The sequence below is a fragment of the Vidua chalybeata genome, chromosome 1 (genome assembly GCF_026979565.1).
Source record: "Vidua chalybeata isolate OUT-0048 chromosome 1, bVidCha1 merged haplotype, whole genome shotgun sequence".
In the NCBI taxonomy this organism is placed as follows: domain Eukaryota; kingdom Metazoa; phylum Chordata; class Aves; order Passeriformes; family Viduidae; genus Vidua; species Vidua chalybeata.
The window spans coordinates 64982014-64999250 of record NC_071530.1 but is presented as its reverse complement, the minus strand read 5'-3'; the positions used below and the strand labels follow the sequence as shown (position 1 = coordinate 64999250).

General features: G+C 43.4%; 1 protein-coding gene across 3 annotated transcripts in view; it reads left to right on the top strand.

Annotated features, from left to right (window-relative positions):
- The window catches only part of PHACTR1 (phosphatase and actin regulator 1), a 300892-nt gene extending 285530 nt beyond the window's left edge, over positions 1-15362 (top strand). For all 3 annotated transcript variants that reach the window (XM_053945908.1, XM_053945894.1, XM_053945900.1), the window contains 3 exons: positions 4997-5137; positions 8370-8446; positions 10562-15362. In XM_053945908.1, the coding sequence (XP_053801883.1) occupies positions 4997-5137; positions 8370-8446; positions 10562-10577 (234 nt within the window). In that variant the 3' untranslated portion in view covers positions 10578-15362. The remainder of the gene's footprint in view (positions 1-4996; positions 5138-8369; positions 8447-10561) is intronic.
- Positions 15363-17237: the final 1875 nt, after the last annotated feature.

Below are 17237 nucleotides of genomic sequence, written 5' to 3'. Positions count from 1 at the left end.
GGAGATTGCTTGCTTTGTCTTGTTTGCACTTTTATGTAGGAACAACAGGGAAAGCAGCATCAGTCCAAGGCCCTGGCATTTGGCTCTTTAATGTTCATAGCCCTGTTCCTGGTCGCATACCTTTTAGTCTTTTTTTTTGGCTTCCACTCTTAGTAAAGATTTTTCTCCTCCACATTTCTGAGGTTGATAGCAACACAACTTAACATTGTTTGATTTGGATCATCTTTTTAAACTGTTGTAAATAGTTCCAGTGACACAAGTAATTTTAATGAAAGAACTGCAGGGCTGATCTAACAATAGATTTTGTTCTCACCTACCAAACATACCATCATAAAATCTCAGAAATCACTGGAGAAAATAAGTGAATAAAGAGTGCAAGTGTTTTAGATAACTAGAAATCCCAACCACTGAGTGAATCCTGCAAAAATAGTTGTTATTCCCCAGGTGTGTCCTTCATGAGCCTGTCCCAGATGTGTCGTTGTGTTTACAGCAGAGTGGCAAGCTCCTTCTGTCCGTTTGTACTGAAGTCTTAGTACCAAAGGATTTAAAATCCCAGATCAAGCAGAAGTGTAATTGAGCACAGCAAGTGTGTTGCCCAGCAGCCCTTTCTGTTTGCACTGGGTTTTCAAGCACACATGTGCCCACAGGCTAAATCCAACATGAGGAAACTCTGCCATGTTGCCTCTTTTGGAAGCGTGTGAAGCTGGGATAAAAGAAGGGAAGTGGGTTCTGTAGAAGCCACTGATGAGACTTTTGACCTTGCACTACAGAAACTGCTACTGTCCCCAGTTTTTTTGGTGGCAACATTCCAATTCCAAGGGAAGAACCCACTCCATCCATAAAAAACCTATTCGTAAAATTCCGTCAGCACTGACATTTTGTTACGGTGTTATGATGATAAGTTGTAACATGACATGCTGTAATAAGTAAGATTACCTTGCTAGGTCTAGATGCCTTATTAAAGTCAGCAATAAATATCCAGTTGAATTCATCATCTGGACAGGCAATTTCTAAAAAAAAAGAAAAAATTCTAAAGAAATCAGGTGACCTATAGCGAGCTGCCCCTTTTAGCATTTTCCATCCTCTCCGACTCATCTAGTTCCACATTAACTGGGCTGAGGAATAGCTACCATTCAAATAACAAAATGAAGGACATGCTGTTGGCTAAGTTTTTCAGCAGTTCATGTCCCTCCTGCCCAAGGAAAGAGAGTAGAAGCATGTTTGCCTGTTACCTGAGATGCCCAGCCCCCTGTCCTCTCTCTCCCTGCCCCTCAGGCCCACCAAGCACCTTTGGGCACGCTGACATGCATCATTTGAGTGGAAGGACATGCATTAGGAAGGTTTTTTCTCTGAGCACTGGTCTTGACCTCCAGCCCATTCAAAGAATATTAATGTGCAGAAGCCCTGTGGAAGTGTTGCAGATGGGTCACGTCCACAGAGAGATCTGGGCCCCCATGAATTACTACCAAGAACGTATCTTCTCTGAACTATGACAAACTTGGCCAAGGACCAAGGCAATTAACACAAGCCTGAATGTCCCCTGAGGACTTCAATTAAGGAGAGAGAATCATAGCCTGGATTAACAGAATATGTTACAAATCACTTGCAAAGTGGAATAGACCTTTTCCTACCTTCTCTTCTCTTAAATGGCACCATGTTTCCCAATCCCCAGAGCTGTTTACTGCTTCCTATCCCCCCACTGCCAATAACTTATTTTTCTCAGAGGTCTAGTTCCAAAAGGAAATCTCTCAGAGCTGTAATACTGACTTTCAAAATGAAGAGGTGTGGCTGTTTCTTAAAATCCATGCAATAATCTGAAATCTTTGCTCCTGTTAAATTCTTGCCCCAGTCCAACTTAAATGCTCTGTTCACTGATGCCTCTCTGGGACATGTCTCCCCGGCTTGAAGATGTTCAAGCTTTTCTTTAACTGACATTCACTGGCTTGCATCAGCAAAGGCTGTTGAAAATAATGAACTCTTGAGAGAGGTGGGACTCATCAGAGAGAGGTGAGAGAGAGACAGCCAGGAGGAGAAAGGTCAGAGAAGAAGAAAAGGTTAGTGGCTAATTTGGATAAACTGCATTTATAGTCAGAGGGAAAGGTCTTCAGGGCATTTTCATCACATCCTGCTCCTAAGTCTTTACTGCAGAAGGTGGGGAGCAAAGGAGGGGGACGGCTGCTGCTGGTTAGTGTTTGTAATTTTTCAGCTTGTTTTCTTCTTTAAATAACTACTGTAACATTTTAATGAGGAAGCAGAGCAGGCAGTGATGACATGTAAGATAAGCTTCCTTGTGACTGAAGTGGAGCAAACTCAGCATTTTGCATTTGACTAAATCCTAGGACCAGACAGGCAAGAGCCAGTCTACTTTACCTGGTGGGGGTGCTTGGGTTTGTTTCATTTCACACGCCACGGATAAAGGGGGGGGGTGTATTAAACCTTCCCTTTCAATTGCCTTAGTAAAAGCCTGGGAAATGCCCATTTGTATCTACAGCGCTCCAGAATATACAGAAGAAAATTTGAGCTCCTGTGACAAGGCATGAGAGATCCTGTCCTCATTTACTGCTCTTGCATTAATACAAATCCATTTATTTTGAAAGGGAATTTTACCCTGGTTCACACTCATATAATTAATCACTCACCATAGAATTACCCTGCTCCCTCAGCTCCCAGATCTTCACAAATAGGTAAATAGAAATGTAAATGCCCAGGTAATGTGCACAGAAAAAGTCCAGACACCCTCATGCACGTACATCCCTTTGACATTAGCTGAAGCAAATTAAAAAGAGTCAGTAAGAACCCCTTCTCCCTGCTTGGAGTACTACACCTTGTGCAGACAATTGCATGGTGCCCTTGGCCATGTCCTTGTCCTGTAATTTTTGAATGTGCCCTATTCTTTCTGCCTGTTAGAAGAGCTTGTTCTCAGGTGTTGCTCGATAAGGACTCTGTAGCATTAAACAGTTTAGACCCAAGAGACCACAGCTCACAGGTCATGAAAATAAACTGCAAGGTGAGATCTCAGATGAGCTGTGCCCTCAGCTTGGACACACATTGAACTGACACCTGCAGTGGGGCTGCTTACAGTCTGTCCTGCAAAGCTGGTTTCCCAGCTATTCAAGAGTTAAGGGAGCTCTGGGCAGCCCAAACATACTGCAAGACTCTCACACCTAGAAGGTCACAAGAAATCTCTGCAATGCTATGAGAAGAAGGCAGAGAAAGTTGTTAACCATTCAAATAATGTAGCCTTTAATTAATGGCTTTTATAAAATTATTTAGCGTGGTTGTCTCTCTTGTTACACTTAGTATGATCAGATTGGCACTTTGGTTTAATATACTGAATATATTTTGTGTGCATATATTTATATATGGAAATAGATGTAGATTTATGGCTACACATGAGCTATGTGATACCAGCCATGGCTTTCAGGACTCTTTCACAGCCAGAGCACTGGCACAAAAGTCAGTGCATCTTTTTTCCATTCTCATTCCTGTTCTCCAGAGCATCTCACAGGCAGGACATTAGTGCAGCTCTGCAGACTCTCCACATGAGGTGTTTGAACCCAGTTTGTGTGTGCTTGCTCTGGCATGCTGGTGTAAGGAGAGCAGCCCCACTGCCGCCTCCCATCACAATCATCTTTTCTAAACAGGGAAGAGAAAGGCAACCAACCATGTCAAGAACAAACACACAGGCTTACAGCCAGATGCGGAGCTCCACCCAAGTGCTGAAGAAAGGAGGGATTTTACACCTTTCACTTAGTAACCTTGCTGTTTTAAATCTTAATTCTCCCTGGAAGATGAAATGCAGGGTACTGAGATACTTTATTTGGAAGAAAGGTGGATTCAGGGGCATAAATAATGTTGCAGAATAGAATCTCAAGCATTTTATTAAATATTTAGACCCTTCACCCTTCACAAGGGTAAAGTATTTCAAACACATCTATTTCTAGTGAGTGGGAAGAGCATGATACACTGTAGGAAATTGTTATCAGGATATTATTTTTCCTGATGAATCCCAGTTACAAATGTTCTACTCTAACAGTGAAACTTTTCAGCTAATCCACAGCCACATGCACACATTTATGTAGCACCTTCAGAAACAATTGTATAATTGCTTTTGACATTCAGCAGCATGCTGTGTATCCAAGGAGAATTGATCTCTGAAAGCCAACTGCTGTCCCTGCCCACGTAACTGGCTCTGCGACACATGCGCTATCAGGACACTAATTTAAGAGGAGTTTTTCACTGTGGCTGCCTATTCTGCCGTGGAATCTGAAAGAAATTCTTGAAACAATGAAGATGCTTTCCTGACATGATACAATCCACCATTGCCATTTCTTTTGGCTTGTAGTATGCAACATAAAATCTTAATAATCAAATATGCTATGATACAAACCACAGCTGTCAATAGATACAGTTAAAAGTTCAGTGAGTACTACTCATCCTACCTGCCTTTTCTGGAGGTAAGGACAGGTCCACAGAATATCAGAAGGGTAAAGAAAGTTTGTTTTCACCTTTTGCATGTAATTCAGGGCAGAAGCCACTCCATGCCTTGGTCTGACTCTTCCCAGGCAGTACAAAAGTACAGACAACAGCAGCAGAAGGCTGAAAAGTGTACAGCCTATGCAGGTAATTTTAGAGTAGTGTTGTGGTCTTTGTCTCTTCCTGGGACATCAGTGCACTAGGAGACTTTCAGAAATCTAATTTCTGCCAAGGGTGATCAACCTCAGCTGGGAATTGGAGTCTCCAGCCACAGCAGCTTCCCAAAGAACAGTGGGCTGCTCTGGCAGCAAGGTGAGATGATATTCAAGGTCAAGAGTAACAAGAGGGCATTTCCCAGGTAGCGATTCCATGAAAGGCAGATAAAAACAAAGCATTGGGAATGTCTGAACCCTCTTATTACTGTAACAGCGGTTGCAGCAAAATAAATCCCCAAGCAGCACTCTGCTGGGGAAAAAGCAACGTCCTGATGTCTTTTTCCACTCCTTCCACAAACCTGCAGCTGAGTCAAAGGCCCACAGTAGAAGAGCTACGTGAGAGGAAGATCCTCATCCGCTTCAGTGACTACGTGGAGGTGGCAGACGCGCAGGACTACGACAGGAGGGCAGACAAACCCTGGACACGACTCACAGCCGCTGACAAAGTAAGTGAAGCAACTCTGGGAGAGCCATGGCCTAAACAGCCAGAGCATGTCATGGCAAACATCCCTTGGGTCCCTCAGGTCCCATGGCTGTCAAGGAATAAACATCTACCTGACATCCTTTTCCAACACACCTGTGGTTTTTTCCCATTCACGAGGTTTGTTTGTTTGTTTGAAGCATATATCTTTGGCAAGACGCTTTCAATGTGCATGGAAACCAGGAGGGAAGGAATCCCAAGCCCCTTGAGGAAAGGTCTTGATAACAGCCCTGATACTTGTTTGTTGGTTTTGGTCTTACCACATTATGCTGCCAGCTGAGAGCTCTGGCAAAACTTAGCAGAGCAGTGAGACAGGAGTGTGTGCCAGAAGGGCTGTGCCAGGACAGGACAGGCTTGGGTGTGAAAATGCCAGGAGGTCAATCTGGCAAAGGTACCTTCATCCCTCCAAAGCCAGAGTCACTTCTCTCTAGTGTGTTACAACAGGGATATTTGCTCAGGATTTCTGCCACAGAGTATTTTAAGCCCTGAACTGAAATCACACAAGACCTGCAGATAAAAAAAAAAGGCACACTTTCGTATTGATGGCACTGCCTTCTGAGCACTAGTGGAACTTCCACTAAAGAGTGTCTCTGGGTTGACATTGATGGCAGAGGGATTAAGTTGGTGGCAAATTATATCAGTCACATTGTGAGGGTCTTAATGAGACCTCAGGAAAAATATTTAAAAGATTTTATGGACATAGTAAGAAGCAAGGACTATGAGGTTCAGTGATTCAGTATTGAATCTTATAGTCACTCTATGATGCCCTTTTAATTTTAAAGACTTTCAGATACCTGAATTCAAGCCTTGACTACTTCTTTGCAATGGAACTCACTCATTCAGCAGTGGGGAATATGATGTCCAATGTTTAGAGCTTTAACAGAATTTCCAACCATACCACTCATCTATGGTGTATTGGTTTTATTCACAAAGGACAGCCTGTTACACTTGCATAATTCAACCAAAGGACTTTTATAGTTTTGTGACATTGTTCTCCTCCTTAATAGAGGGATTTTTTCAGTTTAGCTTTGGTTATGTTAATGTAGAATAAACTGAAAAAAAAGAAAAACTTCCTCAGGACTCTCCATAGACCATAATATATACTGGGTTAAATTAGCTTTTCTCATTTTACCTCACCATGTCTGACAAGATATTAGTCAGCTTACTTAGCTTTATTCTCTTAATTATTAGATGAGGGACGGAATACATCTCCAAACTGGTTCTACAGCCTTTGAGAGATCCCTGTCTGGGATGAAAGACATTGAGAAACTTCAGCTGGGGATGGAGATTTGATCCCTCATCCTATGTCTCTGAAAAGAACAAGCATTAAATACCACTATTAAATGTAACCTAGTAAGGAGTTTAGTATTAAGGCAGAGTACTTGTCCCTTTTTTTTTTTATAATGCATGTGCAAGTACAGTAGTCAGAGAAAAATTAACCTTTTCTCAGCAAAGCACCATCAGAAGAAGAGATGTTTGTCATTTCAATATTAATGCCTTTTATGGCATAAGGAAGCAGATAGATTGGGGTTTTTTGGGTCCTGTGGGCAGTATTCTGATTTCTGTCATTCAGGTGATGTGCTTTTCCTCAGCACTATGTCTACTGTTGGAAAAAATAGCCAGACAAATTGAAACAAAGCTGCATCATCCTAGATAGGATTATTTTCTTCCAGAACCTTGATTCAGTGGTCTTCACTGGTCAGCACAGACTAGATTTACTGCAAAAACAGATTTTAGCAATGGGATTTTCTGTTTCCCAGTAAATCTTGCTCTGTGTGCTGGATGGAGGGAACTGCCTTCAGTCAGAGTTTGTCTTTAGCAGGTCTGACTCTTAGGGGAATGAAAATGGCATTTTTGCATCTCTCCAACAGATGAGGGATGGAGGCGGGAATAGATCTCAGTCCCTGTGGGAGTCAACTGCCCCTGTGGCCCCTGCCACTTCAGTAGCAGATTAGTCTGCTGAGGGCAGCCCAGGAGCTGCTGCATAGCCATCGCTCTGTCCTGATAGATGAGGCAGTGCCTGACAGGCACTTCTAAGGGAAATAAGAAATCAAAGCTGTGGAGAAGGAGCAGAAAGGGCCTTTTATGTACAAAAACACTTGCAAAATCCATCACTTTGGGTTTGTCAAAGCAAAGGTAGTTGCTGACTGGAGCAGTGGCAATTGTAAAAGTCCTTTTTTGGGCTTGTGCTACTCATACTGGTTTAGATTTACTTGGCTGAGAAAAATTCCTGACAGACACGAGTGCCGCTTACGGGAGCACCCCCTTTCCATATCTGATGCTGATGTTTCAGCATCAGATGTTTCAGCTCCCATGGGAGCGTTTGGCGACAGCAAACACCTTGTACGTCCCCTCCAAATGCTCACAGTGAAACCACTCGTGAGCAACAAATATCACAGAGCTGTCAGAGGTCTTGATTCTGAGCTTGGGACTTGAGCCATTTCTGCTGAGCACCATCTCTACCATGCAGCTGAGTCCCTCCATGTCACCTCCTCTGTTTTTTTATTCTTCAGTATTTTTCTTCCTGCCAGTGCTCGCTGGTTTTCTTCTCCCTCACAGACAAACCACAGAGGCTGAATACCACCACGCCATGGCAAGTTTTCTGCTGGGTTAATTTGTCAAATCACTTCAATAAATAGCACAGCTGGGTCAGAAGGGAGAAGCAAGTCAGAGGGGCACAGCCTGAGGCAGAGTAGAGGGCAGGGAGCCTCTTTCCTTCCCAAGTAAGATCAGTCACTTTAAGACCACCTGAGGAAATTCAGGACCAATAAAGGCAGAAGACATCTCAAACACAAGTCGTCAGGATCTGGGCCCAGTCTAATCACAGTCCAGCTCTGGAACAGATCACAGTGTTTCACAAACTGCAATGCGCATATTTTTTTCTCATGCTTGTGCTAATTTGGATTTTGTACATATAAATGTTTACATAATAAGCCAGAATTGGGTTCTGTACCTGCATTGTCTGTGATATGTTTTCAAATTGAGACATTCCACCAAAGCATTTCTCTCTTCCCTTTATGTGATTTAGAACATGCTTATCTCTGTTCCTTTTCACATTTTAAAGTCTTTATGTTTGTCTTTGTCTCTCTGATAATGTTATCTCTCTGCTTTACTTTTAATATACTGTTTTGAGAACAAAGTGAACTTATTTTGATCTCTCTCATTTATACATTTATGATTTTCTTTGTCCTTTGCAGGCAGCCATTCGAAAAGAGCTTAATGAATTTAAAAGCTCTGAAATGGAAGTTCATGAATTAAGTAGGCATCTAACAAGGTAAGCTGAGAGATTAATTTTTTAAGACTATAAATGAATACCGTTGTTTTCAAAAGAAAATCAAAGCTGGCAGCTGTTTCTCCAACATGCACTGAGCACACCATGAGGTCTAGACAACATTTAGAATTACAGGCTGTAAAAGCAGCTCACACAGACGAACACGTGCTGCCCCATTATGTGGAGTTATGCAGTCACGTGCCATTTAATGAAGTATAACCTGGTATTCTTTTTAAATCATCATATCTGTTCTTCTGAGACCAAAAATTTTTAAAGAAGAGTTTGTGTCAGAAGGAGGACAGGGAACCCTTGTACAGCACGTAGCAAAGTCGAGTGAGCACACACTAAGCCCTGCTGTGTGTGCAGCTGTTCCACACCATGCAGATCCCACCCACAGATCTCTCAGTCTTGTCCTCCGTGCCTGACCACACATGAGGCAGTGGGGCATGGCAAGATCCAGACTGTAAGAGAGGCACAATTATTTACACCTTGGGCTTCTTTTTAGTTTTAAAAGTAGAGACTGAATGAATTATCCATGAGCCCAAGCCAGCCACTTTCCTCTCTGACAGACTAGGGCTGAAGTCAGGTCTTTGCAAATTGACATTGTAGACTTTAAAGGCAAGCATTGGATTCTGAAGACAAGTGACAGTAAGATCTGGTGTGAAACTGGAGCTGCCCTTGTATTAATGTGTTCCTCAGTTCAGTGCTCATGAAAAATGCAGGCGGTACTTTTAGGAAAAATACAGAAAAGCTTAAGGCAAAATTAATTTTGTATTAGGAGATTTTTATGTGTATAAATTAATAATTATATTAAAATTCACTACATGTATTATGCATATATTACCTTGCAGAAATGATCTCCCTTCTCCAACCTAGCATGTGCTAGGCTGGTTGTACTGGGGTTTGTAGTGAGGGAGTGCTGCTAGAGACAAGCCAGCTGCTCCTGAGCCATAAGGTCTGGGAGAGGCCTTAGGATGTACAATTGGCCTAGATCTGTTGACCCCAGTGACTGAGCCTTTGAGGGACATTTGTCCTCCAGGGCAAGGTGACAAATGTAGAAAGGATGATGTTGTTTTAAAGGGGGTGTTGCTACAAGTAGTCAAGCTCCATTCAGAGCTCCTTTGAATTCCATGAAGCCTTTAGCATCCCACAACATACAGACTGGTTTAGTTTTCCAGAAGTCTCTCAGGCTTTCACAGGTTTCTGCACAGTATTTTCCTTCTTTTCCAGTGTTGGAGTAAGCAGTGACCCTTTAAAGTTTGTATCTGAAAGCCACTGAGCAGCTTGGACTCAGTGACTGGGCCAGGCAGAGAGCCACAGCTCATATAACAGACACTGAAATAAGGCTTTGCCTGAAGAACAGCAGGACTTACTGGTACAACAAGTGCTTTGGGAAAACGCACTTGAAGGAAGCATGCTTAAACAAAAGACAGTAATTCCCTTAAATAAACTTAGATAAATCACCATTATAAAGTCATTAGCAAGGTAATGAGCTCTTTATGTCATTAAGCAATGGCAAGAGCAAAGAATGTGAGTGTCAATTTACTAGTGGGACACATTAATTAATTCATAATAGAGTGAAAAATCAAAGCTTAAAAAATGTTTATTTGCAGATCTGACAAACCCAGGCCTTCTGATACAAGGTGCCTTGCAGGAAGGGTGGCCATTTTAGCTCCATTTGTCTCTTTAGCCTCCAACATTAAGGAATAATCATGGTTAAACTGTATGTAAGTCTTTCTGGCAGAATAGCATAAGGTTTGTCTAAACCAGACAATTTTTGTGGAGTCAGGCCTTGTATGGCCTGGAAGAGGGTGAGCTGATCTGCTGTCGTCCACTCAGGGATGCCATAGGATGGACCCAAAGTGTATGAATGTCTCTGGTAGATTTTGGTGCAAACAGCTTATGCCTATGAACTGTGAGTCTGGCAAGGGCCAAGGAAGTGTGAGTGTCTGTCTGGTTTGGGTCCTCTTGCCAGTATGGCTGATGTCAATGCTGCAGGAATTGAACTGCCTAGTGGTGTCAGTGTAGCAATTAGGTCTCCTATTTTTTTTATTGTGCAATATACATGTGAGACTATTGTCTTACTGTTTCTCTTTTTTTTTTTCCCTTGTGTTTTAGGTTTCATAGACCGTAGCAGATCAATTCTACCTGACTACTATGCCATCTTCAAAACATAACTAAAAGGAACCATAAGTGCTGGTATTATTCATTTCCCTGTTACGTACAATGTAAATCTTCTGAACTGCCTTTTTAAAAAAAAAAAAAAAAAAAAGTAGAAAAATAAATATTAAAAAAAAAAGGAGAATTGTATTTACATGTGATGAGTACTGCAGCATCATCAGACCTCCTGGTTCAAGCTTCAGTAACAGAAAATACCCCTGGTGGGAAATCGTGCCAAGACTTGGCAACTATGTATAGGACTTTCCCGGCATGTGGATTTGCCATAAGTGTTCAAGCCCAGCTGGTGGTGCAACCATTGTTGTCTTCAGGCACCCCTCATCCTGACAAGCCTCTGTCATCAACCCTAGAGAGCCCTGAGACAGTGTTCAGGGAATCACTTGGCCTGGGTGAAGTCTCCAAAAGATGAGCCCCTATGGCACTAAAGCACTTACACCAAACACTCCTTTCAAGCTGAGAGCACCTTATGAGGACAGTGAAGGAGCGAAACTCTCCGTGGGCCGGCCCATCTGTGAATCTCATCTGACTAGAAAGGCATTTCTTTCCCTGGAGAAGTTTACAGCCAGTCAGTAGACATTATTCAGCTTCCAAACAGAAAAATCCTCTGAAGAACAGGACTCCCTACTGAAGGCTGCTTCACTTCTATCAACTGTTTGTTTTCCATCTCTTTCAAGTATAATTTTCTAAACCCGCTTGCAAGCACATTAGCAGTAAGCGACAAGAACACTGAGAACCAGCAAGCAAAAGCCCATCTCTTCATGGTCACTGCATGGCATCTGCTCTGCTTGTAGTCTGTCTTACACTCAAATCTTGTGACTGTGTGAGAGCCAACGTGCCCCCGGCAGCAGCAAAGGCTGGGATTCCCCTCCGGCTCTGCAGAGGGACATGCAAGAGGAGGGGCAGGAGGTTCCACGAAGGATATCTCTTGTCTCTGTGTCAGGTGTCTCAAGAACTGATCCTAAACTCACACTGAGCAAAGCATGACAAGGTGTGTTACCTGGCCTAACAAAAGGAGTCTGGGGCACTCTTATGGATGGCGGGACTTGTCACTGGTACCCACAGCTGAGGCATAAGGACAGCAATTCAGAAGTGTTCTGAATTTATTGGTTCTAATTTTGGTTTTAATTTATTTTTATTATAGTGGTTTAACACACAAACTGACCAAGCAGAGCTCAGAGAGCTGGTCACTCTGGGCCTGGTTTACTTGCCAACTTAAGTGTGTGCTCTACAGTAAGGAAGCACACACAGCCTCACTGCTTTCAAGAATATGTCTGAGAGGCTTAATTGAACCTGAACATAATTAAGTGCTTTTCTGAACTTAGGCCATCACCTTCCACAATTAAGTCCTTAACTAGTATAATGCCAGCAAGCTGGGGCAGACTTTGTCAGGATTCCTTTCAAGCTCTTACAAGATACTACTATGCCATGTTTTGGGACAGTGGCTGAAAGCACTGTAGCAACATTACTGTAAGAAGTTCCAGATTATTATTCCAGGACACCTTTTCTTCCACAATAGCTATTTTCCTTTGACAGTTTGAACAGAGAGGCCAAAGTTTTTTACTACAGAATAGTTATTTGTGTTATTCTTTTACTAATTTTTCCTTTCTCGCTGTCTTCCATGTATCTATCTTCTCTTCTGTGCTCCCTGTCCACCTCCCCCTGTTCCATGCTAACATCGCCCTTCACTGATTGCAGGCCAAGATGGCTCTCACACTTGAGCATTAAATGCTCAAGTGCAGTGCAGTGTAGTGCCTCTTCTCAGGCCTCACCTCACCCCTCTGGATGCAGGAGTACAGCCAAAGGACCTGCATGTAGCCCATGGAGTGGCTCTAGCACCCAGCCTGCCCCAACAACCCCAGCAGTGAGGGTGACGCCCTCCATCTGTGCTTGGTGGTGGCACTCAGCACCTCGCAGATTGGCTCTCCAGCAGAGAGAAGCAAAAGCTTTTCATTCTCATCCATGGCCATCCTTGCAATGCTGTGGATTATTAGTTATTAAATGAGGATTGGTTGTTGTAGGATGGAACATCAAAGGAAACTAAAAACCAGGTGGTTTCTGGTGCTTCCCAGACTGGGTGATGATTTCTGAGGAAACACCTTGATCCCTGTATCACCAGCTCACACTTGCTTTAGATAGAAGTGCATCAGTAGTGAAAGCCTTCAATGTGCAATGTTATCAGCTCTGTGCAGCAGAGGCAGAGCACTACCAGCCAGGAATACACTGCTTTGGGGTTATTGTCATGAAAACCTCAGTTCGTGTTTATAAATTCATTCACATACGTATGCACACAAGTTACGAGACTGCATCAGAGCTTTAAAACAAGGAAAAAAAGCCTTTGTGCTTTTGACTGCACGAACACTGCATTAGCAAAGGGTTCTGCAATAGAGCTGTTCCGAAGAACAACAAATCCTTGTGTTCCCAGCATGGATCTCACACCTGCCCTGGCGTCTCTAGCTTAGAGGATCACTGTGAAATGGAAGGGACACTGTTTAAGGAGCAGTGGTGATAGGAATCACAGGACTTGGTAGGCTAGTGGCAGGGAAAGGTGAGGGTTTGTTTCATTTTTATTAACAAAATTAGGAGGAGGCAGGTGAAAGTCGTAGGCTGCTGCTGAAGTCCCCAGGGGAATGATCAGATTGGGCATTGCCGCTGTCCCTCACTGGCACAGCCACAAGAAATGCCCATACTGCCAGTCTGGCACCCAAAATAAACCCTTGAGCACTGGCTGAGACACATAACAGCCAAGTCCTGGGTGATGGCCAAACATTCCTCAGCACCTTCATCCAGATGAGCTTATGGCAAGTCCCTGCTAACCACTCAGCAAGTTGCCACACTCAGCCTTGCCCCATGATTTTGTGCTGTCCCCACGGCAGCTCCATGCAGCCATCCTTTTTTTTTTTTTCTCCTTATTTTTTGGTTTGTTTTTTTTTTTTTTACTTAACTCCTAGCTGAGCAGACACCAGACAGAAGTGGAAGAATTGCCATATTTCTTCCCAGATGGAAATAGAGCTTATTCCTGAAAAGGGGGAAGGGGAGGAAAAAGAAGCCATACAAGGTGTTTGGCACTGCAATAAGTATCACCAAACTGACCCTTCATCTGCTTTTAGCTTCAGTGGGTCTGGGTAGTTTGCAAAGTTAACCTTTGTCAAGGCGTTCTACAGCAGAACCATTCCTTCAGGGCCTGAACACAGCACTGCATCCTCGGTGTGCATGCCCACCTCTGGCATCCCTGGGAAGTTGCACACAGACTGGGGAACTGCTGGTCCCTTTTTTATAAATCTGGTTTCTTGAGAATTGTTTTCTGATCTGTGAAAGCCATCTCTATCATGGCAAAGGAGCTGTGATTCTGTTGACAGTAAAGGGAAAAAACCAAACAGTAATGATTTCTCTCCTTTGACCTGGATTATGTGTAGAACATAATGATGGCATTCCTGCTAAGACTGTATTAGCAGAGTCATCCTCGTTCTGATTGGAAGGAGATTAATAGTGGTAATAAATAAAGTACACCAGGTTTAGAGAATGGAAAAGTCAACACGGAACAAAAATTACTATTCCAGAGGTAATCCATTTCCAGAGGTAATAATCAAGGAATAGAAGCATTTTTGTAATATCTACCAAATTCTGAATACTTAAAGTGTGCAAGTATTTTGACATCTGTTCAGCAGCCTGAAGAATAATGAAGTAGAAATGGGGACTAAGGGGTGGGTGGGGAGGTGGTGGGAATTGAAAAAGCAGTTTCAAAACATCTAGACAAAAAAGTTCTGATTGGGAAAAGCGATGGTGAGGAAGCCCAATAGTGGCACACCTTCACCACCAGAGGGTTGCAGGGACCTGGTGACACCATTCTGACGCAGAGAGAACACATGGGCAATGTGGCTTTTGCCCACCCTACTCTCCACTGGGTGGGTACTTGCAGGCTGAAGAAGTTTCAGGCTGCAGGTTTGCTGGGAAGGGGCTCAGGCTAACTTTTGGGTCTAGGCAATTCCTAGTGAACACGATGGGCATTATCAGAAGAAAAGGAAGAGGCGGGGCAAAGAACATAACAGACTTTTAGCTATTTTAATTGAAACCATTTAGTGAGGCCATTACACAAATAAATCTCATCCTAATAACATGTGTAACCACTGCATTCTGTCATCACTGCAACTACTCACCAAATTCACCCTTCCTTATTTCTACAGCACCACCTGTGCAGTGCAAACACTATAAACCCAGAGAGGGGGGAGCACTTCCAACATGCCTAGTGAAGCTTGCACTCATAAAAATAGAGGGGCAAGGTGGAAACCCATAGTTATACATGAATGGGGGCTCCCTAACGTGCCTGCAAATAAAAGAAACTTTGTATAAATAGCCATGGGAGATGACTAGGCTAATAAAAAAATCAGGAAAGAAAAAGGGGACAAATTATTTTTCCCAGGTGTTCAGTCTGCTCAAGCTTGGAACAACTTCTGTAAACAAAGAGGAGGTGACGGGCACATACCCTGTGTTCCTGTGTGTCCCAGTTACTTCTGCACCAGTTGCATTTTCCAGTTGATATCCAAGTGTATGTATATAGATTGTCTTTGTATAGGAGTGAGTGTGGTGGCTGTCAATCGTGATCTTCCAGTATTGTAATTTAACAGATTATGGCTGTATGAAAATTATGTAAATAACTAGAAAAAATTAAACTGGATCTCTATGTCCTAGTTTTTGTACATACTGAAACTGCATGGTATTTAAATTATTGTTTGTCTCTGATGTATGCAGTTTCTTAAAAAAAATCATTTAAAAAAAGCTTTCTCGTGCCTGTGTATTTTATCACCCTCTGTCCCAGTGACTGACAGTGTAACACATGGAGGTAGTCAAGGATACCAACCAGGTTCACCCACACCTCCATGGGAGCAAGCAGGAAAGGGAGACTTCACAGAGCAGATGGAATGGACAGATCAGATCAGCCCCAAGCACCATGGCTGGGCTGGTACAGCTCAGCAAGGAAGGATGAACAGTACCTCAGCTGCTGAAGGAGTAACTGGCACGCCCCTAATGAAGAGCAAATCCAACAGTCTGCACTAGACACACACACAGGCATCCAAAACCCCCACAACTAAACCCCATCTGTCACCACAATGCTGCTGGTGCAGGCTGTGCTCTGTCTGGGCCAGCTGCCAGAGTCAACGTGCAGCCACCAAGCAGCACCAGCAAGTGCTGCTGCTGTTCAGCAGAGGAGCCATTCCTGCACATCTGTATCACATATCCCTATTTTTTGTTACCCTTCTTCCCCAAGTAGCTTCAGTGGGTGATAAGTTGAAGCCTCTATGTAGTGAAAAGAGGAGAAAAAGCTTTTACAAGAATAAGTACATACCTTCAAACCAGCTCACTGGCCTCCTGCAAGGGTGACAGCTCTGGTGAGGCTCTTCAGTGTTTGGAACTGATGATGCTAACATTCTGACCCTGAGGAAATGAGTGACACCCAGCATCCTCACTGTAAGTGGCAGCTGGGAGCAGCTCCCCTGCTCAGAGAGGCTTCCAATTACACAAAAATTAAAGATCCATCTACTTTAACTGACCAAATTCTGTTCCTTTCTCTTGCTGGTAGGGAAACACAACATGATCAAAACTCGTATTGGGCTTTCTTTGGTTTGCTTCCATCTGGGCAACTTTTCACCTACCTCACAATCCTTTTTTGTGTATGTTTGTATGTATTTCCATTCTGACAGACAAAGAGTTTTGTGGCTATCCTGTGAGATGTGGATAAATAATCAAAATTGTAGGTTGTGACTAAAGATCCCTCACATCGAGCTGTGGCTTCCATAGCAGCAATATGCAGTGGTTTGGTTACCTATAGTAATTTCTGTGCCTTAACAAGAAAATTATTGGTGAGAATACGTTGTACAGGGAATGTTAGAACACAGTCCAATCTCTTGCACTGAGACCTCTACAAAAGGGATGGGTTATGTTTTAATGGAAGCATTTCATAAAACCAGTCTAAGTGAAGGGATGTGTGTGTCTTCAGTGAAGTCCATGTAATTACTGGTAACCAAACTGCAATCCAATGCTATCTGTAGGCAGGAAATGGAAGAGGCTGGAAAAAATTCAATTCTCCATTTAACAGACACAGCTGCACAAACACACTCTGCTGCTTGGCAGTGCCTGGCTGAGAACTCAGTGCCCTTAGCACAGGTATAGGGCTGGATTGCTTTGCCATTGCTTCCTCACCTACGTTTCTCCCCTTTGCTCCTCAGATCAAGGTTCCTAGACAACCACGCTCAAAAACAACAGCGTGGCCATGCCCCTGGTCACACAGTCAAGCTGGTCTGTGTGGGACGAAGCAGCCGCCCTGCTCCTGAGCAGTGGGAGCTTCTGGTACAGCTGTCAGGGCAAGGTGCAGGTGGTGCAGCAGCACCTTCAGGCCACACGGGCCAGCAGTGCCTTCAAATGGTACAAAGCTGCCTACAGAATTCTTCCCTGAGTGGCAGAATGAACAAAAGCTTGGCTTTTAGGTAAATTTGTGCCACAGGAGCTGTGGCATTCAGAAGAACAATTTTGGCTGAAGCTGTCCCATGTGGAGATGACAATTGATCTCCTGTCCACAGAACACTGCTCTGGATCACTGTTACTTCATGAGCCTTTGAATGAC